Source organism: Musca domestica, unplaced genomic scaffold (assembly GCF_030504385.1).
Source record: "Musca domestica strain aabys unplaced genomic scaffold, Musca_domestica.polishedcontigs.V.1.1 21, whole genome shotgun sequence".
Lineage (NCBI taxonomy): Eukaryota > Metazoa > Arthropoda > Insecta > Diptera > Muscidae > Musca > Musca domestica.
Window position 1 is genome coordinate 7,929,910 of NW_026712258.1, and position 25,189 is coordinate 7,955,098.

General features: G+C 34.4%; 1 protein-coding gene across 3 annotated transcripts; it reads left to right on the forward strand.

Annotated features, from left to right (window-relative positions):
• The first annotated feature begins 6,903 nt into the window (after window positions 1-6,903).
• LOC131802462 (dnaJ homolog subfamily B member 13-like) lies at window positions 6,904-8,280 on the forward strand. Of its 3 annotated transcripts, XM_059122811.1 has the most exons (4): window positions 6,905-7,246; window positions 7,306-7,440; window positions 7,570-8,061; window positions 8,120-8,280. In XM_059122811.1, exons 1-4 carry the CDS (start codon window positions 7,015-7,017, stop codon window positions 8,224-8,226), a joined length of 966 nt encoding a protein of 321 aa, XP_058978794.1. In that variant the 5' UTR covers window positions 6,905-7,014; the 3' UTR covers window positions 8,227-8,280. The 3 variants fall into 3 exon arrangements, with proteins under 3 accessions (XP_058978793.1, XP_058978794.1, XP_058978792.1); XM_059122810.1 differs by having other exon boundaries at window positions 6,904-7,246; window positions 7,306-8,061; window positions 8,132-8,280; XM_059122809.1 differs by having other exon boundaries at window positions 7,306-8,061.
• The last annotated feature ends 16,909 nt before the right edge of the window (window positions 8,281-25,189 follow it).

Sequence of the window (25,189 nt, forward strand, 5' to 3'; positions counted from 1 at the left end):
GTGGAATAATAAACACGTGTGCAAAATTTTAGCTTTCTATCTCAATTCGTTCGAAAGATAGCGTGATTACATCAGACAGACGGACAGACAGTCAGGCAGACGGACATGGCTATATCGACTTAGAACTTTACGCTGATCAAGAATATATGTACCTTGTTGGGTCTGATATGAGTATTTGGAGGAGTTACAAACGGAAAAAGTTAATATACTATGGAGTATGGTTAAGGGTATAAAATGAACGATTTTGTATTACGAAATTCAAAACATTCCGATGCGGTTTTGTGACATGCCTGATAATAACTTGCATCGTGAAAAATACGTTGGAAATGCAGCTATAATTTAAAAGATTTAAAAAATCAGTAATTACATTTATATCGGTCTATACGAAGATGTGGACCTCTACAGCCAAATAAGTGACACAGAAGATGATACTCCAAATTCCCAATTTAAAATATTTTAAGTGAAAAGTGTGGCTAATAATGTCATAATGCCAAATATTAGGAGGTGCGGAGGTCCTATATGAAGAATTGAACTTGTATAACTTGAAAATAATTCCGGTGAAAAGTTGGTAAAAATCACTAAAATATCGAATATCTGGAGGCACAGTTATAAAGCCAATTATCTGCCAAAAAGGAGGCGCCTATTAGGAACTACAGATACACAATTTAAGATAATTCTGTTGAAAAATGTAGCTGAAATCCTTAAAACACCGAATACCTAAAGGTACAGTTATATGGGGACTACATCAAAACGTGGATGTGATGTTTCTATATAGGCAGACTAGCTGATCCAGCGCTTCGCTACTCCTTTCGCTTTTGTATGCATTCAAAATTTTATGTATAAATATTTGTTGGTTAAAAAAATAAATAAAACGAACTCAAAAATTATAAAAAAAATATATTGTTGTTTCAAAATGGTCAGGCTTTATCCCTTTATTGTTGTTTTTATAAAAACAACATTTGTTTATTAGTGGAAAACGATGGTAATGTTTACCAGGGGGTAAGGCAGGGAATACCTATCTTCTGGGGAGAATATCCCAGACAAAAAACAAGGGAATTGATGAGGATTGGTGGCTCTTTCCGAAACCTAGGTACTTCCTGCCTTACCCCCTGGTAAACACTACCATCATTCTCCACTAATAAACAAACGTTGTTTTTATAAAAACAACAATAAAGGGATAAAGCCTGACCATTTTGCAACAACAAAATATTACGGTATCCCGAACAAATGGTCAGGCTTTATCCCTTTATTGTTGTTTTTATAAAAACAACATTTGTTTATTAGTGGAAAACGATGGTAATGTTTACCAGGGGGTAAGGCAGGGAATACCTATCTTCTGGGGAGAATATCCCAGACAAAAAACAAGGGAATTGATGAGGATTGGTGGCTCTTTCCGAAACCTAGGTACTCCCTGCCTTACCCCCTGGTAAACAATACCATCATTCTCCACTAATAAACAAACGTTGTTTTTATAAAAACAACAATAAAGGGATAAAGCCTGACCATTTTGCAACAACAAAATACTACGGTATCCCGAACAAACAAGCCACACTGTTCCAAAAAATATATTGTAATACATTTATGCGTAAACAAACAAATAGCTCGGTCTTCCAACGCTTGAACATGCCAGGAAAGCTGACCATGAGAAAATAATACCCTTCCAATGAATTGCATTTTGAGTTCTCATTGGGCGGATTATTGCCATATGAAAGATGTAGGTCCACGTAGGTCACTCATTTTATTTTAAATATTATTCATTCAGATTTCAAGGCAATAAAAAATGTTCACTTCAATATAGTATGTCAAATTGAAACAAATCACACCAAAAAGAAATTTTTATTAATATTTTTATTGGATACCATTCCAAAATTGTATGAATTGTCAAGCCGTTCTTTAGTTATACCTTATGTAATTTTTCCCCGATTTGAGAATTTTTGCAATGAGATCTCTTTTTTCAAGATTTTTAAAAATTTTGACTTAAATTTGGTGTGACCGCGTTAAATTATTTCGATAACATCTATTTCGTTTCGCCACCACATAATTTGGTACTACACTTCAATGTAACCCGGCTTCTATTTCAGTTCTCAAGAAATCGAGTCAAAATAAATTGGTATTAATATTCGAATCAAAAAGAAAACAAAAAATATTATAAAAAACACTACAAATGTACATTCGAAAAAAGTAAGTCAAAATGGAAAAAAAACATACAAAATAAAACATTACGATTATACATTTCAGAAGTCAAAATGAAAATGTTAATATATCACATTTTTACGCGATTTTTTTGAATATTATCCTTTTCGGAAAAGAGACAATTCAGAATTTCTATGAATCGTTAAAATCAGATCAGCGGTTCTTGAGTTATAAGCGTAGTAACTAACACAACTTACATTTATATATATAGATAAAATGAGTGACCTACGTGGACCTACATCTTTTATATGGCAATAATCCGCCCAATGAGAACTCAAAATGCAATTCATTGGAACTGCAGTCAGTGAAATACCGAATATAAAGGGTGCAAAATGGTAGAGCGAATTGGACATTTAGGAAAAAAGAAAGAAATTCTTCCTAAACTTTCAAGATGTCTTAAATCGCTTTTGCAGGTCATGATATATGACCCCCGGATAAGGGTACAACCCTATTTCAAGTATTGTTTACATTTTAACCACATTTTTCTTACACTCATTTTAATTTGATAAGAAACCATCCTCGCAAAATATGATCATGTTTTGGTATAACCATCATATAATTTAAGCCATGTTCGGGGTCTTCGACATTTTTTCATCTTTAGGCCTTTATTTGGCATCTTTGTTTCTAAGGGTGTAAAAACCTCTTCTCATAATATTTTCAATTTTCGGAGAAGAGTCCATCTTGGTCTTGACCACATTCATCAATTGATTTGGCTAAAAAATTGTATTTAGGCAACTCTGGGGTAGAGAATCGTCCCTCAGATAATTGTCCACATAGGCATTTATTCGAATATAGTTCTCACATTAGTGTACCCACAAATCCGCTTTCCTAACCAATGTTTGGTCAGAAAAGAAAATTTGATATACTATTGAATTTGAAACTCCAAAGAGAATATTGGTTGGGAACGTAGATGTGGGATTAACATCTACATGCCATAAACTCCGAAATATCAAATTGTGGCAGAAACATTAAAAAATCACGAATATTAATTTTTTTGTTCGTTATTGAATTATACTATGATGAAAAATATGGACTTTATGGGTTCTCCAACTCACAATTTAAATGACAAAAATAAATTAATTAATATTTCACGGTAATGGGTGTAAAAAAGCAATTATCTTTGACTATTTTGAAATCATTCCGCCCTCAATTATGAGGTGGACAAAACTAAATACCACGCAGCACGGTATTCTTAACATTGGAAATTCAATACCAAAAATTTAGCTGAGTTTTCACATGGGGCTATTATAGAAGTTCTATATCATACAGGTTTTTAACACTCAATTATAGCCTTAGGCTGAAAAATAAGATCAGGCTATTCAAAATATCTAAAACCGACGGTAGATTATTATCTATTATAATTTTTCCCATGAATGTTTATTTCTATTTAGAAATTACTATGGAGTTATTTTACTTATAATAAAAATTGTGCCGCTTTCATAATTCTATAATGCTTAAAAAAATATGCATTATAGACTAAAAGTAGGGGCCGGCAAGGCGGACCGGGCCAGCTAGTTTTAAATATTATTCATTCAGATTTCAAGGCAATAAAAAATGTTCACTTCAATATAGTATGTCAAATTGAAACAAATCACACCAAAAAGAAATTTTTTATTAATATTTTTATTGGATACCATTCCAAAATTGTATGAATTGTCAAGCCGTTCTTTAGTTATACCTTATGTAATTTTTCCCCGATTTGATAATTTTTGCAATGAGATCTCTTTTTTCAAGATTTTTAAAAATTTTGACTTAAATTTGGTGTGACCGCGTTAAATTATTTCGATAACATCTATTTCGTTTCGCCACCACATAATTTGGTACTACACTTCAATGTAACCCGGCTTCTATTTCAGTTCTCAAGAAATCGAGTCAAAATAAATTGGTATTAATATTCGAATAAAAAAGAAAAAAAATATTATAAAAAACACTACAAATGTACATTCGAAAAAAGTAAGTCAAAATGGAAAAAAAAAACATACAAAATAAAACATTACGATTGTACATTTCAGAAGTCAAAATGAAAATGTAAATATATCACATTTTTACGCGATTTTTGTGAATATTATCCTTTTCGGAAAAGAGACAATTCAGAATTTGTATGAATCGTTAAAATCAGATCAGCGGTTCTTGAGTTATAAGCGTAGTAACTAACACAACTTACATTTATATATATAGATTTATTAAATTTTTTAAGGAATAAACCATTTTTACCATTCTACTCTGGGACCAATTTTTGTGGAGTATTTTTGGTGGTTTTTATTCTTAATTAAAACAAGTAAGCAAAGGCTACAGTCGAGCGGGGCCGACAGTTGAATACCCTACAACACTATAATAAACCATACAGTTTATATAGGCGAAGTACTCGACAGAATTCCACAAGATATTGTGACAAATAATTAAAGAAAACCATCAGGTTTCGTTCTCTAATTTTCGAAAAATAACAACTTAAACTAATTTGCTCATTTCCAATTTATTGGTAGATGTTGCACTTAAATGGTCTTCCTAGATCTGGAACCAATATTTCCCAAAGACCTATAATCTCTCAGAAGTGGCAAAAGATTAACATTTATTATTGGTTTTTGACTGAAACGCATCTATATGAGATACAAACATTTGACTATATTCTTCAACGAAATAGTCAGAAGTGCGTCTTTCCTGTATTTGTGAATTCTCCAAAAAGTCTGTGGAATGGACATTTTCGTATTTTGTCTACAAAAGTTGGCAAACTATTTCACACATTGAATATTTTTGGATGGCCATTAGAAACTGTTTGGCTTTTGCAATGTGCAGTAACCCCCATTCAAATGTGCGTGATGATCGGGCGATAATTACGACCTGCCGACAATTTGGCAGCTTTTTGGTCCATTTCAACCCCTAAATATATGGCGATCATCTCCAAAAAGAGTAGGCTTCTATTCTGACCCTCATCTTATCCCCATGCAAAATTTCGTAAGGATCGGGCCATAAATGCGATCTGTATATGATATCCTGATATCCTAGCTACTTAGTTTTTTTAGCTGTAGAAATATTACCAAATGTTTAATTCAAAATGAAAATATGCCAAAAATGTGACAAAATTGAAAAAAATATGAGAAAATTTTACAAAATCAATATTTTCATCTTTAGAGAGATATTTTTATGCGATTTTTTTAGACGTTTTTTAAGGAGAACTGTCGAAATCAGTTCAGCCGTTCTCGACATATAAGAGATTTTTCAAGCATATCTTCTTTGATAGACATATATATCGCACATATTTTGCTATATATCCGATTTGTTGGATGTAAACATCAATGTAAAGGTCAGAAGTAAGCTTGTGATGGCTTTGTGATTTCGCCGGGATTTAAAATATTCACGGTTTAATGAAAAATTTTGAATTTTTCAACACAAAAGATATAGTCTATTTTACCCGCTAAATATTATCCGATGCCCACCCAAATTGGTAGGCTTCTTCTCCTCCCTAAACTCCAGCTACATGCGAAATTCCGCGTCGATTGGTCCATAATTGCGACCTGTATAGCTACTGCAAAATCCGACATTTTTTCAGTATTTGGTCCATTTCAACCCCTAAACATTTGGCGATCATCTCCAAAAGCAATAGGGTTCTATTCTGGTCCAAGCCCCACCTACATTCTAAATTTCGTGAAGATCGGACCATAATTGCGACCTGTAGAGTGATTACAAATTAACATGGACAGACGGACAGACGGACGGACGGACATACATAGCTAGATCGACTCAGCTCGGCGAGCTAGGAAGATCCATATATACTTTCCTATATGGCAAATCAATATTTCGAGGTGTTACATAAATTCTGGCCCAATCAAACTTATAATACCCCCAACACATAGTGTTGTAGGGTATAAAAATTGTGGAAAAATTGTAAAATAAACAAAACCAATTCTTGCATATTTTAAAAGTCAATTTGACACAATTAGTCTCTTTTATACTTACTTCTTCGTTTAATGTTAAACCACATTACTACATTACTGGTTATGTCATTGTTATTTTACCTCTATCTAATAACTTACGTACACCTCAGACGTTTTTCACTGAATGATACTTAAATACGTAGAACGTGCGAAATTTCAATGTTGAACAAACTTAACATTGACAATATTAGAAACGTTTTGAAAAAAATAAAATTTCCTTGATAAAAATTAAAATGCTCACATGTCAATATTATTTTTTTTATTTTGTAATTTGTAAACTTTACAACTTTACCTAAAATTCGACATACTCGGTAGACGTATATCACCACACAAGAAAAAACCATGTATTTATTTGAAAGTTACCCAAATAAGTTGGGCGTACAAAACGTCAGAGTTGAACAATTTCAATATTGACAATTGAAGGCAATGTCCGCTTTCTATCAAAATTATTCAAAATTATACGCATCAAGTTATTTTTCAATAATTTAATATTTTTCCTCATTTTTAAAATGAGCTAAATAGCGATAATGATGAGTGAAATGCCTGGATTTTCTTTCAAAAACATGATCCAAACTATTTAATCTTTCAATTTTTTTTTGTCTTTCAATTTATATGTCTTCCAATCATTGAATTCAAAATGGGTGAAATAGTGAAGTATTACTAGTATTATTACAGCTGGGATTTGCTGCTACCTGTAATAATTACACCATGAGGCAATACGTATTTGGGTAACACTCATTAAAAAACATGTTTTTTACTTTAATACATTTTGTCAGTCCATCAAACTCGCAAAGCTGGCAATGAAAACTCAGTTTACTACAGCAAAAAGTCAACCAGACATCGTTTTGTTTTTTTGTGATCAAATTTATTGGTTCTAATTCATGTCACTATGAAATGTGCCGAATTGGACTATTATAATGTTTTGAACATTCCGCGAAATGCCACAAAAGAGGACATTTTGAAAAGCTACCGTAAATTGGCTATAAAACTTTTTCCTTATCGAGATTCTCAACTTATTCGAGACATTAGTGGCAAGGACACTGATCATATTTCCACTCACATGTCTCCCTTGCCGATTTATCGGCAATGGGAATATATTAACATGGCTTGTGATATTCTTGGTATGTATTTAAAAGTGATTTCCAATGCATTGCTTTAGTTTTTTTTTTTTTTCATCTAGGGCACGATTTTCGACGCTCTATTTATGATCGTTTCGGGGAATCTGCTCTATTAAAAGGCATTCGTTTAAAGGATGGATATTTTCCTCCCTATCAATATCATGGAAATCATATGAAAGTGTATCATGATATTTTCGGTAAATATTCTCCATATTCTGATATAATCGATTCGATCCTTGTATCCTCGACGCCTCTAATTGACAACAAAACCAATGGCATCGGATACAGAGCCAAAGACCCACCAATTATTAAACAAATCCCATTAGAACTGGAAGACGTTTACTTTGGATGTGTTAAGCTGATGCATGTGTGGCGGGAAGAGTTGGTGAACGCAAAAGATTTTCGCACCGAGAAACTAAAAAAATCCTTAACCCTTAACATACCACCGGGAGTTACAGCAGGAACTAGGTTTTGCTTCGATGAGGAGGGAGATCGTGGTCCTAACAAGATACCTGCTGACATTATCTTCATCGTTGCGGACGCGCCGCACAGGCGTTTCCAAAGAAGAAACCAACACGATCTTATTTATGTTCATGAAATAAATTTGTGTCAGGCTCTGACTGGATTCCAGTTCCTTGTTCGGACTGTGGATAAACGTGACCTGAAAATATCCATTTCAGAAGTGGTGAATCCTGGGTTTGTCAAAATTGTGAATGGGGAAGGTTTACCAAAGTGTAAATCCTTAGACATTGTGGAAGCGCGTGTTCCGTGTCGTGTTGCACCTAAAGAGCACGGCGACCTCATTATTGAGTTTAAAAGTACGTTAAAGCTTGGGATTTCAAATTATTTTATTGTCTTTATTTTTTGATTTTTAAGTTGTATTTCCAGTTTATTTAACAAAGGAGATGAAGCAATTAGCGCGCAGATTCTTTACCGAACTAAGCAGCGATGAAAGCAAGGAGACTTCGAAAAATTGTATTTGATAACATAAATTAATTTTCGGATATATTTTCAATAAAAAATGAATATACACTTTATATAGGCAATCACTCAATTGCTGACAATTGTTATTTGTCGAAAAAGGTTATAAGCTTTGAATATCAAGGCATGGTATGAACTATGCTAAGGAATCCTATACCCATACCAAAACACTTAAATTATTAAATTTTATTTACCCTAATGTGATTAAGATCTGCAATGGAGTTTTCCAACAATATTTGTCGTAAACCGATAATTTCCAAACACAAAATTTTTGATGTAACTATTGAAAAATCAGCTAAGTTTTTTTTTTACTTTCGGAAAGAAAATTATAACATTTAGAAAAATTACGTTTGAAAAATGAAGCTATGATTTTTAAAATTCCGAATATCAAGTGTAACAGTTATATGGGGCTATAAGAAAACATGGACCTTTACAGCCAATCAAGTTTAATTCAATTCTCTTGAAAAATGTAGCTAAAATCTTCAATATACCGATTATTGCCAAGTAATGTTGCATCATGTGATTTCCACAGACGGGACATACGGCTATATGGCTATATATACAAAAACGTGGACCTATACATACAGTGTTTCGCCAAAAGAGCTAGAACCCATTAAGACCAACAAATACCAATTTTTAGACAAATCCGCGAAGAAATGTGGCAAAAACCATTAAAATGCCGAATATCGGGAGGTACCGTTATATGGGGGCTACACCAAAGCGTGGACCTATAATTACAATGTTTCGCTACACAAACTAGGACCCATTATGACCCACAAATACCAATTTTTAGACAAATCCGTGAAAAAAATGTGGAAAAAACCATCAAAATACCGAATATCGGGATGTACCGTTATATGGGGGCTATATCAAATCATGGACCCATGCATGCAATGTTCCGCCACCGAAGCTGGAACCCATTATGACCAACAAATACCAATTTTCAGACAAATCCGTGAAAAAATGTGGCAAAAATCATCAAATTACGAATATCGGGAGGTACCGTTATATGGGGGCTATATCAAATCATGGACCCATGCATGCAATGTTCCGCCACCGAAGCTGGAACCCATTATGACCAACAAATACCAATTTTCAGACAAATCTGTGAAAAAATGTGGAAAAAACCATCAAAATACCGAATATCGGGATGTACCATTATATGGGGGCTATATCAAATCATGGACCCATGCATGCAATGTTTCGCCACCGAAGCTGAAACCCATTATGACCAACAAATACCAATTTTTAGACAAATCAGTGAAAAAATCGGCAATAACCATAAAAATACCGAATATCGGGAGGTACTGTTATATGGGGGCTATACCAAATCATGGACCCATACATGCAACGTTTCGCCACCGGAGCTGGAACCCATTGTGACCAACAAATACCAGATTTCAGACAAATCCGTGAAAAAGGGTTGCAAAAATCATCAAATTATCGAATATCGGGAGGTACTGTTATATGGGGGCTATACCAAATCATGGACCCATACATGCAATGTTTCGCTACCGGAGCTGGAACCCATTATGACCAACAAATACCAGATTTCAGACAAATCCGTGAAAAAAGGTTGCAAAAATCATCAAATTACCGAATATCGGGAGGTACTGTTATATGGGGGCTATACCACAACGTGGACCTATACATGCAATGTTTTGCTACACGCTCAGGGACCCGTTATGACCTACAAATACCAATTTCCAGACAAATCCGAGAAAAAATGTGGCATAAATCATCAAAATACCGAATATCGGGAGGTACCGTTATGTGGGGGCTATATGATATGGCCCATTTAGGAACTTAACATGCCTAGTGGAATAATAAACACGTGTGCAAAATTTTAGCTTTCTATCTCAATTCGTTCGAAAGATAGCGTGATTACATCAGACAGACGGACAGACAGTCAGGCAGACGGACATGGCTATATCGACTTAGAACTTTACGCTGATCAAGAATATATGTACCTTGTTGGGTCTGATATGAGTATTTGGAGGAGTTACAAACGGAAAAAGTTAATATACTATGGAGTATGGTTAAGGGTATAAAATGAACGATTTTGTATTACGAAATTCAAAACATTCCGATGCGGTTTTGTGACATGCCTGATAATAACTTGCATCGTGAAAAATACGTTGGAAATGCAGCTATAATTTAAAAGATTTAAAAAATCAGTAATTACATTTATATCGGTCTATACGAAGATGTGGACCTCTACAGCCAAATAAGTGACACAGAAGATGATACTCCAAATTCCCAATTTAAAATATTTTAAGTGAAAAGTGTGGCTAATAATGTCATAATGCCAAATATTAGGAGGTGCGGAGGTCCTATATGAAGAATTGAACTTGTATAACTTGAAAATAATTCCGGTGAAAAGTTGGTAAAAATCACTAAAATATCGAATATCTGGAGGCACAGTTATAAAGCCAATTATCTGCCAAAAAGGAGGCGCCTATTAGGAACTACAGATACACAATTTAAGATAATTCTGTTGAAAAATGTAGCTGAAATCCTTAAAACACCGAATACCTAAAGGTACAGTTATATGGGGACTACATCAAAACGTGGATGTGATGTTTCTATATAGGCAGACAAGCTGATCCAGCGCTTCGCTACTCCTTTCGCTTTTGTATGCATTCAAAATTTTATGTATAAATATTTGTTGGTTAAAAAAATAAATAAAACGAACTCAAAAATTATAAAAAAATATATTGTTGTTTCAAAATGGTCAGGCTTTATCCCTTTATTGTTGTTTTTATAAAAACAACATTTGTTTATTAGTGGAAAACGATGGTAATGTTTACCAGGGGGTAAGGCAGGGAATACCTATCTTCTGGGGAGAATATCCCAGACAAAAAACAAGGGAATTGATGAGGATTGGTGGCTCTTTCCGAAACCTAGGTACTTCCTGCCTTACCCCCTGGTAAACACTACCATCATTCTCCACTAATAAACAAACGTTGTTTTTATAAAAACAACAATAAAGGGATAAAGCCTGACCATTTTGCAACAACAAAATATTACGGTATCCCGAACAAATGGTCAGGCTTTATCCCTTTATTGTTGTTTTTATAAAAACAACATTTGTTTATTAGTGGAAAACGATGGTAATGTTTACCAGGGGGTAAGGCAGGGAATACCTATCTTCTGGGGAGAATATCCCAGACAAAAAACAAGGGAATTGATGAGGATTGGTGGCTCTTTCCGAAACCTAGGTACTCCCTGCCTTACCCCCTGGTAAACAATACCATCATTCTCCACTAATAAACAAACGTTGTTTTTATAAAAACAACAATAAAGGGATAAAGCCTGACCATTTTGCAACAACAAAATACTACGGTATCCCGAACAAACAAGCCACACTGTTCCAAAAAATATATTGTAATACATTTATGCGTAAACAAACAAATAGCTCGGTCTTCCAACGCTTGAACATGCCAGGAAAGCTGACCATGAGAAAATAATACCCTTAATTAAATTGTTGTGTAGGTTTTATACCTTCCACCATAGTATGGAGGGTATATTAAGTTTGTTATTACGTTTGTAACACCTCGAAATATAAATTTTAGACCCCAAAATTCAGCATAAAATTCTGTGTCGATTTAGCGATGTCCGTCCGTCTGTCAGTCTGTGGAAATCACTCTAGCTTCCGAATGAAATAAAGTAGATTGATAAAATTTTACTCAAATGTATATTATGTCTCAGGACTTTTGGTATTGAAAATGGACCATGTAGGTTCACGTTTTGGTACAGCCCCCATATAACGGAACCTCCCGATAATCGTTACGTTGATGATTTTAGAGACATTATTCCCCGGAATTTGTTTCGAATTTGGTATTTGAAGTTCGTAATGCATTCTACAGCCTATGACAGAAGATTGTCTGTGCAGATCCACGTCTTCGTATAGCCCCCTTATAAGGGTTCCTCCCGATATTTGGTATTTTGATGATTTTAGCGACATTATTCACCGGAATTTGTTTCGAATTTGGTATTTGAAGTTCGTAACGAATACTAAAGTCTATGACAGAAAACCGTATGTGCAGGTCCACGGGTTGGTATAGCCCCCATATAATAGCACCGGGGCCGACTTTATGATACCCTACACCACTTTGCTAATTTAGTAGAGCTCCACATAACAATAAAAGTTTTTATGGGAGAATTCAGCCATACACGCTATGATTATAATTATAATTTAAAGTTCAAAGGACTAAATATGCATTTGTATCTTTTAAATTCGGAATTGTATTGCCCATTTGGTGCACAATTAATTTGAAATCGGATAAAGATATATATGGGAGCTATATCCAAATCTGAACCGATCTCGATAAAATTTGGCAAAGATATTTCTGAGCTGTATTTGATATATTTCCCTGAATATCGTTGTTACGGAGTGCATACTACGGCTGTGGGTAACAAATATGACAAATCGGATGAACAATATATATGGGAGCTATTGCTATATCTGAACCGATCTTCACCAAATTTGACATACTAGCTTCTAGACCCAATTCGGTAAGTGCCAAATTCCATCCCATTTGGACAAATATTAGACGTTTGGTGCACAGTAAGAGGTAAATCGGACGAAGTTATATATGGGAGCTATATCCAAATCTGAACCGATCTCGATAAAATTTAGCACATGTATTTCTGAGCTGCATTTGATATATTTCCCCAAATATTGTTGTTGCAGAGTGCATTTTACGGCGGCGGTGGACAAAAATAACCAATCGGATGAACAATATATATGGGAGCTATAGCTATATCTCAACCGATTTCGATCAAATTTGGCATACATATTTTCAGGTCCAATCTGATCGTACGTGCAAAATTCCATACTATTCGGACTGATGTTACACGTTTGGTGCACAATAAAAAGCAAATCGGACGAAGATATATATGGGAGCTAGATCTAAATTTTGACCGATTATCTCCAATTTCAATAGGGTTTGTCCCTGAGTCAAACAAATGATTTGTGCAAAATTTCATCTGGATAGGGCAATAAATGCGAACTGTACTTTGTTTACAAAAATACATGGACAGACGGACGGACGGCCATGCATAAATCGACTCAGAATGTGATTCTATGCAGATCATCAATAGGAACTATGGGTCTATCTCGTTTCCTTCTGCCTGTTACAAACAAATGCACAAAGACATAATACCCTGACCACCTTGTGGTGTAGGGTATAATTAATGATAAATGACTATCGTTTTAAAAAAAAAAAATACCCCTTGATAATCATGGTGACTTTGTTTCGGATTTGTGCATTTTAACAGGATCTCGGATGGTAAGAGATCAGCGCTTTTCCTTCCCCCCCACCCCCTAGCCAATGTCCTATTAGCGCTAAGATTCAGGACCCCAAATATTCTTTACACTGGCCACACACTACCACATGGTACGAAAACACTTAAGTTATTTTACCAATTCATAATGTATTCTAATTTATTGTTCAATTCATGATATTAAAATATACGCTAATCATTATTTAAATAATGTAGTTATTATTAGGTTTTTAGTATAGGTATACCTTGAAATAAATATTCCAAGAAGAGAAAAACAATAATAATAAAAAAAATAACAATAAAAAAATAATTCATTTTTTGAAAAAAAAACCTATTTTGGAATTTTTAAACAATCTAGCATAAAGTGGTAACCCTTCAAAATAATCTCCTGGTTATAGCTGCATGATGTAAAGATCAAAGCAAAAAAAAATTTCTTGAAGGCCTTCATGAAGTTCGATGATGGTTGTCCAGTTTTAATGAAGTTCGACGGTTAATGGATGCTAATGATGGATGATAATGATGATAACGAAATTACATGTGGGTGATCATAGTTTACAGAATGCTCATTATGGTTGTTGTCGCTGCTGCACTTAACATTAGGATTATTAGGTTAAAATTTTTTTCATAAGTAGAAATTTGCTCTTTTTTTTAAATTATTCTAAGTGATACATTATTACATTATTTTTTTTAAACAATTTAGGAAACATTTATCAGTATTGAAATTACTATTTGAAAGAATTGATTTTTAATTGTAATTATTTTGAAAAAAAAAATATGAAAGGTTACGTACTATATGATAGTATTAAGACGAAGTTCAAAAAAAAAATAATTCATGCTTAAGCAAAGAAAAATTTAATATACAAAATTTAGAGCAATTTACAATGTCATTAATTAATATATCATTTAATTATTAATATCATTCGAGATATTAATAATTAACATATGCTAATTTCAGATTTAGGTATTTTATCAAAAAAGACAAAATTTGCTGGTAATTTCACAAAACATTCATTAATGAGCTAGTTTCTATGAGGCTTTTCGGCCACAATGGTCGATTCTTATGTATTGGACAGCGTGGGATAGAAGTACTGTTCAAAATTCCGTGTTTAATATCCTTAAGGTAATGATCCTTGGAAGAAATATGTTCCCCTCCACTCTTTGGGGAACCGGTAGATGTTTATTGGATGACTTGATGGCACTCGGTATTTGGGGTTTCAAAGAGTGGGGTATGGAAAAATGCAAATGTTACACGGATCAAGAAAAATTGCGTCTTTTTGGGAGATTATTTCAGTATCGGGATATATATCTGGAATTATTTTACCACTTCTTTAATGCACTGGGAGGCTTTGCAAGATTTCGGTAGTGGCCGTGGCAGCACGTGTATGGTAAATTTATTGATGTAAATGGTACTGTAATACAAGACATTTTCACAACTTAATTCTGTTTGATAGAAGCCCGAAACGAAAGAATTTTATATCTTGCTTTATGTGTGCTAAATTATTAAAAACTTTTATTGAAAATTTTTGCACTCTGATGATGTAGCAAATGTTTGATTATTTTAACGATCAAATGTATTTTTTCTGCTTACAACGTCTGTATTCTTTGCGAGGTTTAAGAAAAAGGAAGTTTTATTCTGTCAATTATTTGTTCAATACCTCTGTCGGAATGAGAGAATGAAGAATTGAAATCGATAACAAATTAATGAATAATGAGCAAAAGCGTAAAAAACTAATCGTTGAAGCCAACAATAGGGGTTGCCAACGAGCGAGTGCCGAAAAAGGTTTACACAGTACGCTAGTGGAATTATTATATTTTAAATTACATACGATACAATTCACTTTCCTCTATGATTTTTTTTTTTTCAAAAACAAATTGTTTAAAGCTATTGGTGCTATGTGGTTAGTAAGAATAAGTCTAAGCGTTCACATTACAAACCGAGTAATATTTTCCTAATAGGAAGCAATATTAATCGGAGGGGGAAGTACATCAAAACTAAGGACGAATGTCCTTGGCGTGGAAAGTGCCTGTTTCTTTTCCGCTCAAATCTTCCAATATATAATAGTTTGTGCCAACTTTCTCTTTTATTCTTGCCTTAAGAAACAGTGGAGAAAACTTAGAGTTAAATGCTTTTTCAGCGCTGCTTTGAGAGAAGTTACGTCTAAAAATTTCTTGACCAATTTCGAAAGAAATAGGTCGAGCTCTAAGATTGTATTGGTGCTGGTAACGATTATATGCTTTGACCATATTTTTACGCATATTCTGTCTGATGAGTTGTCTGATCATCACGAGAAACAACGGTTGCCGGTTCATCTAACATTTTCAAGTTTCGCAGAAGTTTATATGTAGAACCGTGTGTTATCATATCAAACCCAAATAGGGAGTGATACGGAGACATTTGAATGGATTGATGTAAAGAATTTCTGAGGGCGCAACTCATGGAACTCAAATTTTCGTCCCATTGCCGGTGATCTTCTTTTAAAAAGGATCTTATACCTGCTAATATTGAACGATTTACTCGCTCCGAAGCATTCGCTTGGGGCGAGTAGAAGGCCGTGTATGTATGTTGAATCCCGAATGAAGTCAAAAACGCATTAAAGGAATTTGATTTAAATTGTGATCCATTGTCACTCACTAATACTTCTGGGACACCATACATATGAAATATTTGTTGTAAAAGGAAATCTTCTATTTTAGATGAGGTAAACGATCTTCAGGGACATAACCAATGAAATTTAGACACATGATCCAAAACGATCAATATGCCTATATTTCCTTTCCTGCTACGAGGATATGGACCTAACAAATCGACATATATTCGTTGGAATGGACGCTCAGAAGTTTTCTGATTACTCATTTCGGGTTTCAATATCTGGTTAGTAGACTTTGTGGTCTTACAAATTTCACATAATTTTATGAAGTTTTTAACATCTTTAACGAGCCCTGGCCAAAAGAAACTCCGCCTTACCAAATCAAGAGTCTTTTGGATGCCACCATGACAAGCAGTTGACGAGTTATGAAATCTGGATATAACACAGGGACGAAGATTCAAAGGGATCCATAGTTTCCAGGATTTTTCCTCCTGATCTTCATCTCCAGTATAGTGCTCAGTTCTTATATATACAAAATTATCGGATATTTTGATATCGGGATATTTAGCTTCGTTACCACGAAGGGATATATTGTCTTGGTCGCAAAAATGAGGTGAATTTAAGTCAATTTCTGGTTCTGAAATAGTGATAGCTGAGATTTCCTCACAATAAATCCTGGATAAAGCATCCGGTACTACATTTTCTTTTCCCCTCCCGTGACTAAAGCTGAACTTATACCCCTGCAGTTTAAAAACCCAGCGGGCTAGTCTACCTGTGAGGTCTTGTTGTCTCATCAACCACAACAAGCTTGAGTGGTCGGTTATGACCTCGAACTCTTGAAGTTCTACATAGCATCGGAATTTTTTTATTGCTTCCACAACTGCCAAACATTCTCTTTCAGTGACGCTATAATTTCTTTGTGATGAGTTGAGCTTTTTGGACATATAGGCTATGGGCCTTTCGTCACCATTCTCATCCAATTGGACGAGAATCGCACCAATGCCGTAATCGCTCGCGTCACAATGAATAAAGAATTTTGTGGAGAAGTCGGGGTTAAGTAGAATTGGGGCCGATGTCAAGTGTTGTTTTATTTCCCTGAAAGCTCTATCAGGTTCTTCAGTCCAAACAAATTTTTTCTTGTTTGACAAAAGCTCGGTAATAGGGAAAACCTTTGTTGAGAAATTTTGGATAAATCTACGATACCAGCCAGATAAGCCCAAAAAACCTCGAACTTGTTTCAAATTCTTAGGGATTGGCCACGACAAAATAGACTCTATTTTGTCGGGATCTGTTCTTAGGCCCCCGTGTCCGATAACAAAGCCTAAGTATTTAACTTCGGTAACACAGAAATTACTTTTCGAGACGTTAATGTTGAGGTTGGCCTTTCTGAACTGGTCCGCTATTCTAACAAGTACAGCTAAGTGTGTAGGAAAATTTTCAGAAACCACGATGAGATCGTCAAGATATCCAAACACACAATGTCTCAGATCAGCGGGAATTAATTCGTCCATGAGACGACACATTGTCTGAGGGGCATTGCACAGTCCAAATGGCATGACCACAAACTGGTAAAGGGGTCTACCAGGGACTGTGAATGCCGTCAGGTGTTTGGATCGATCGGCTAAGCCGATCTGCCAAAATGCGTCTTTCAAATCGATCTTTGATATTAGATTGGCTTTAGGTAAACGGGCAAATATTCCTTCAATGCTGGGAATGGGATATGCGTCTTTTTTAGTCACTGTATTTAGCTTTCTAGCATCTAAGCACAGACGGACTTTATTTGGCTTTACATCTAATCGCATGGGAGAGCTCCATGGCGATGTTGACGGTTCAATGACTCCTAAGGATAGCATTCTATCTATCTCTTGATACATTAATTGCTCCACTGCTGGAGAAACGGGATAAAACCTTTGCTTGATCGGTTTGGCATCGCCAACATCGATCTCATGTTTTATAAGGCTAGTTCTTCCTAAGCCATGCTTTTCAAAGTTAGGAAATAAAGCTTTGTCTACTTCTAACTGTAAGGTTTCGTACGGAGTCAATGGATATTGTTGAACAATTTCATTCTTAACGGACAAAACAGAATTAGGAACGGACGAAAAATCGGAATTTAAAGCAGACAGACTAGTGATGTCGGACATTTTGTTATTTTCAGACGGACTAGATATCACTATTAACTCAAATACACTTGGGGCAAGATTGAATTCCCGCCAAAAATCCAAACCTAATATTAGACGTTGACTTAAAGTAGGAACAATCAATATTCGTAGCTTTTTTACCAGATTTTTAAAACATACATGTACGTCTAGGAAGCCTAAAACTTTTTGGAGTTGTCCATCAGCGATTTTTACGCTGGATTTGAAAACTTTAAACTCATTAAATTTTGAGAAGTTGTGTAGAGCTAAATCTGAACCAATGCATGTGACATTTGCTCCCGTATCTAAAAGGCCATGTTCTTCAAAATTTAAGAATGAAACTTTTGCATATAAACGCTTGTCTGTGGAGTTGCACGAAATCGACGAGATTAGATATTTTGAGGTGACCTTACGCCGCTTGTAATATAAACGTAGTAGTATAAGTTATACTACTGTCTTCAATTATTGGTTTTTTGATGCATTGCACAAATTTTGGTTATATGTTCCATGAAGTTTCTTTGTGGTACATTTCAAACAGTTTGGTTTATATATGTTTCTGGCACCACAGCCATAACAAAACACAGATCAGTCTTTCAGGCAATCCTCCCAAAAGTGACCTGGTTCTTGACAGTTCCAACACTTCACATTGTGTGGACCATGCGCCACTGCATCAACAGAAACACTTATTTTTTCCGGATCCAAATTGTCCATAAAGTTTTCAAAATGTTCTACTTCTGATACATATCTCTTAGGATAACTATTATTAGTCGATTTATTTGACAGATGACGACGACATGTCTCATCGTTGAGAAGATTCTCCCTCATCTGTATTAATTTCCTCAAGTGAACTATTGACAATATTGGAACATATAAAAGTTCATGTCGTATATCTGGTCGTAAGTTTTTTTTTATGATTTCAATTAGTTCAATATCAGAGATTTGGGAACTTAACCGATCGAGTATCGTGCATATAGAATCTTAAAACGATTCGAAACTTTCACCGGGCTTCTGCTTCCTATTGCGAAGTTCTTCTCGGATATCAGCATCGGAACGAAAATCTTTGTATTGATAGCGAATGGCGGTGCAAAAGTCTTCTCAAATCTCAGAGGGTACTTGTTTGCGATAACGCCAAAACCATTCCCTAGCTTTACCTGACAAAAGAATATTTAAGTTCTTACATATGACTGTATTGTCTCCTTCAAAATTATCGGCTGCTAGAGATTTCACCCTGTAAAGGAACTTATCCACATCTAGTCCTTGGGTTGAGCCATCAAGCTGGATTCCAGTTCCTTATAATAGAAGTAATCTTGTCGAAGGATAAAGAAGAGTTGAAATTTGGAGTAGAACTTCGCGAAGTATGTGGTTGGTCAGCACTAGTTGGATGCTTATTATTTGTGTTGGAAACACAGTTGTTAAGGTTCATATTTCGTAGAAGTTTACTGATACCTGATTCGATCATACGATTTATGATATCATAATCTATATTATTCGAGTTATGGGTGACGTCTGTTCTTTGTGGAGTTCTTGGATTGAAACTTGGAACATGAGATCTATTCGAACTAGGTTCACCAATAGCATTGTCTTCGGCAGGCATTGTGGAATTCTCATATATATCCGGGAGAAGTAATTGATTTGAATCAAATTGGGCGTTTCGAGCTGAACTCCTCGTATTATATTGTTTGGCTAACTCTTTTCTTTCTCCGATAGGAGTTAGACTTTTGTCTTTGAAATTCTTGTGAAGTGTTTTGAACCTCATAAGATTCATTCTGCAAAAGTTGCAGAGGTTCATTCTGGGGGTTCATAGAACGCAGTTCTGATAATTCGAATGGACGTTTACAAGTGGGACATTCACTTGTGCTAGCAAAGTTCTTTTCTATACAGTTTCGGTGAAATGAGTGATGACATTGTGCAATATACATGCTCTCTTGATTTTCTAATAAATTTTCATTGCAAATTGTACAAATAAAGTTTGCTTCATTTGTCCCAGAAGTTGGAAGAGGGGGTGTTCTGGCCATAGCCATATTTCTAAGGATTAATGAGTATAACAAAATACGTGGGATAAAATATATTTATAGTCAATCAAATTTTTAGTTTTCGTACTTTCAGTGGGTGTGGACCAGTATATTGTGAGAAATTAATGCACCAGAAAATTTATATATGGGTGTGCAAATTAAGGATTAGTTTTTCTATTTTAGGAACAAACCGAATGGTATAATTACTTTTCTCTAGATCTGTCATTTATTGGACATTTCATAGCATTCAGCTAATGTAATGTATTCCAAATAAATGCAGTTTTCGATGCCTAAGCTCACTAAAATGTCTAAAATATCCTTAAGATGGACCTAAATTTCATGAAATCTAAAATATATAGTAGATTGCGAAGCCTACAAATTCATCAATGATACTTAATAGTCGATGTATTCGAGTAAAACTCAAACAATCAAAATTCCTAAAAAGGTCAATTGAAGTATTCTAAGTTTTGCAATCCATATATATCCCAGACTTAGGGCTATAGCATTGGAATGTAAATTAAAAAGGATGGAAAATTATAAATTTTGGGGAAAAGCTGTTAGCAGTCAGAGAGCTTCTTGAATAAAAGACAAGTTGTGTAATTGATAGAAAGTAATCTTTACTGTACAAAGGTTTAAAGAGAAGTACTTAGGTTACAATGAGATGATAGTTACAAAACCTAACGGAATACAACTTTAGTAAACTAGTACTAAAAGTATGAAGTAGTAAATGGGTTGTGAAACACAACAGGGTGAATCGTCACATATATTTTACAAAAGCACGTAAATGCATCGTACTTGGCCCCACGTTGGGCGCCATTTCTGTAGTAAAACTTCTATTTATAATAAAAACGAAACCTTTATAAGAACTTAACAGATGGATGGATATTATATTGATATTTGGGTTTTGCTCTTGGACAGTTCTTTCACCAAGCTTGTTCAATGACCTCGGACGGCGGGAGCCATTACATCTAGCTACAGCCGGTTTTTGGGTCGGGGTTGTCCTTGGTTCATCGAAACACATGTTGTCTACAGCCATATTTTAGACTCCCTATTGGTATGAATTAAAAGAAAATTAATGATAAATGACTATCGTTTTTTAAAAAAAAATACCCCTTGATAATCATGGTGACTTTGTTTCGGATTTGTGCATTTTAACAGGATCTCGGATGGTAAGAGATCAGCGCTTTTCCTTCTTCATTCAATTTCTCAATAGATTCTTTGGGAATTTAAAACAACAACATTAATAAAACTAAAGAGAGAGCAAAAAAAAAACTAGATCACTACATGCTATTCATTTGTGTTCTTTCGTAATTATGCATTGGCAATGTTTGATTGTTAGTCGATAATGATAATTACCGTGTACTCACCAGCTCATGCAAATTTCTTGAAGGCCTTCATGAAGTTCGATGATGGTTGTCCAGTTTTAATGAAGTTCGACGGTTAATGGATGCTAATGATGGATGATAATGATGATAACGAAATTACATGTGGGTGATCATAGTTTACAGAATGCTCATTATGGTTGTTGTTGCTGCTGCACTTAACATTAGGATTATTAGGTTAACATTTTTTTCATAAGTAGAAATTTGCTCTTTTTTTAATTATTCTAAGTGATACATTATTACATTATTTTTTTTTTAAACATTTTAGGAAACATTTATCAGTATTGAAATTACTATTTGAATGAATTGATTTTTAATTGTAATTATTTTGACAAAAAAAAAATATGAAAGGTTACGTACTATATGATAGTATTAAGACGAAGTTCAAAAAAAAAATAATTCATGCTTAAGCAAAGAAAAATTTTAATATACAAAATTTAGAGCAATTTACAATGTCATTAATTAATATATCATTTAATTATTAATATCATTCGAGATATTAATAATTAACATATGCTAATTTCAGATTTAGGTATTTTATCAAAAAAGACAAAATTTTGCAGGTAATTTCACAAAACATTCATTAATGATCTAGTTTCTATGAGGATTTTCGGCCACAATGATCGATTCTTATGTATTGGACAGCGTGGGATAGAAGTACTGTTCAAAATTCCGTGTTTAATATCCTTAAGGTAATGATCCTTGGAAGAAATATGTTCCCCTCCACTCTTTGGGGAACCGGTAGATGTTTATTGGATGACTTGATGGCACTCGGTATTTGGGGTTTCAAAGAGTGGGGTATGGAAAAATGCAAATGTTACACGGCTTTTTGGGAGATTATTTCAGTATCGGGATATATATCTGGAATTATTTTACCACTTCTTTAATGCACTGGGATGCTTTGCAAGATTTCGGTAGTGGCCGTGGCAGCACGTGTATGGTAAATTTATTGATGTAAATGGTACTGTAATACAAGACATTTTCACAACTTAATTCTGTTTGATAGAAGCCCGAAACGAAAGAATTTTATACCTTGCTTTATGTGTGCTAAATTATTAAAAACTTTTATTGAAAATTTTTGCACTCTGATGATGTAGCAAATGTTTGATTATTTTAACGATCAAATTGATTTTTTCTGCTTACAACGTCTGTATTCTTTGCGAGGTTTAAGAAAAAGGAAGTTTTATTCTGTCAATTATTTGTTCAATACCTCTGTCGGAATGAGAGAATGAAGAATTGAAATCGATAACAAATTAATGAATAATGAGCAAAAGCGTAAAAAATTAATCGATGAAGCCAACAATAGGGGTTGCCAACGAGCGAGTGCCGAAAAAGGTTTACACAGTACGCTAGTGGAATTATTATATTTAAATTACATACGATACAATTCACTTTCCTTTATGATTTTTTTTTCCAATTTTTTTTTTCAAAAACAAATTGTTTAAAGCTATTGGTGCTATGTGGTTAGTAAGAATAAGTCTTAGCGTTCACATTACAGTCGACGTATAGACACTAATATAATGGCTACATTCGGTAGTTTTAAGATTTTAACACAATTTTAAACGTATTTTTTTTTTTTGAAAATTAGATTGGTGGAGGGCATTCAAAGTTCGGCCCGGCTGAACCAAAGTTTTTTACTTGTTTACTGTAAGCCTTGTACCATTGCAAAAGCGTTGTGCGTCAATGCTTCTCAATAAAATCAAATCCCAATCTGAAACGATTTCAATATAATTTGACAAAATTTACATTTACACCAAATTCCGTCACACCTTCCATATTTTATTGAAATTGGAGGTACATACCGTGTTTGGTACATCAAATATGTGAATTTGGACGAAAAATATGTATGGGGGATGTACCCAAACCTCAATCGATTTCAATATAATTTGGCAAATTTATTTTTGTACAAAATTTAGTCACTCATGCCGAATTTCGTTGGAATCGGATATACATATCGTGTTTGGTGCATCAAATATGTGAAATCGGCCGAAAATATATATGGGAGCCATATCCAAATCTGAACCGATTTTAATATAATTTGACATATTTATTTTCAGATCAAAATCCCGTGACACATTCCAAATTTCATTGCATATATGGGAGCTATATCCAAATCTGAACCGATTTCCTTATAATTTAGCAAATATATTTTCTAATCAAATCCCATCACCTATGCCTAATTTAGAGACTGTATATGTCATCGATCAATAAATATATGCATATAAAATCTAAATTTTTGGGAGGTACCTCCAATTCTGATGCTATATCTCTAGTTCCAAGTGGAATTTCAAAAAAAATATATAGCCTACTAGCTGGCCCGGTCCGCGTTGCCGGCCCATAGTTTTTGTCTATTATGCATATTTGTCAAAGCATGATTATTCAAAGATATGAATGTTATAAATGTTCACGTACTGGTCGATTAGTTTTTAATTTTTAGTCAAATGAGCAGTAATTTGGAATTTACTGTACTTTGTACAACTCGTAATTGAGGGCTAATTGATTTAAGAATAGGCAAAGTTAATTACTTTTTTGAACCCATTAGCACCTCAGATTGTGCATTAGAGTCCTCATAAGTCCCCCTAACCATGTCGGTCTGTTTGTCCGCCAAAAGGTGGACTTGAGGGGATACTATTACATGGAGAAAATCCTAAAATTTGTAGATATGTTGAAATTTTTGTGTAAGATTTTCATCCCCAAATACTCATTTTTAGCCAAATCCTTTGAAATCGAAACATCGACCTACATTGAAAACTTTCTTCACCCCTTATAATCCAAGATGACAAATAGAGGCCAAATCAAAAATATAGCTATTTTACATCCATTACCGTAAGATGGGAATTAATTTTATTTGCCATTTAAATTGTAAGTTGGAGTCCATATTTTTCATCATAGTATAATTTAATGACGATTCAACAAATATTCGGTCCCGTGCTACTTTCTTATATTTGTAATTTGTTCATGTTTTCACAATTTATTTCATATAGATGTATATCCCAAATCTACGTTCCCAACCAATATTCTCTTGGGGGTTACAAATTCAATAGAATACAAATTTTTCTTTTCTGACCACACATTAGATGTGAAAGTGGACTTGGGGATACTCCAATGTGGGGACTTTACATGAATAAATTTCTATGTGGCAATTATCTGTACGATGGTTCCTTACACCAGGGTAGCATAAATAAAATTTTTTAGTGGTCAAGACCAATATGGGCCCTACTCCGAAAATTTTATGCGAAGAGGTTCTCTACGCCCCTTAGAAACAAAGATGCAAAATAAGGGCCAAAAATAGAAGAAAATGGCGAAGACTCCAAAAATGGCTTAAATCATACGATGATTATTTATGATCGATATCATGACCTGCTAAAGCGATTTAAGGTATCTTAAATGTTCAGGCAGAATTTTTGGAAGGATAGAAATCCTTTTCTTACTAAAAGTCCCATTCGCTCTACTATTTTGCACCCTTTATATTTGGTATTTTACTGATTGTACTCCCAAAAATTTTTGCATTTTGAGCTCTCATTGGACGGATTATTGTCACATGAAAGAAGTAGGGCCA

Bases quoted from the DNA above. Each gene is read 5' to 3' on its own strand.
- LOC131802462 (XM_059122809.1), top strand. From the start codon at position 7,015: ATGAAATGTGCCGAATTGGACTATTATAATGTTTTGAACATTCCGCGA. The intron at 7,247-7,305 runs GTATGTATTTAA...TTTTTCATCTAG, and splicing joins CATGGCTTGTGATATTCTTG to GGCACGATTTTCGACGCTCT. The intron at 8,062-8,119 runs GTACGTTAAAGC...TTGATTTTTAAG, and splicing joins CCTCATTATTGAGTTTAAAA to TTGTATTTCCAGTTTATTTA.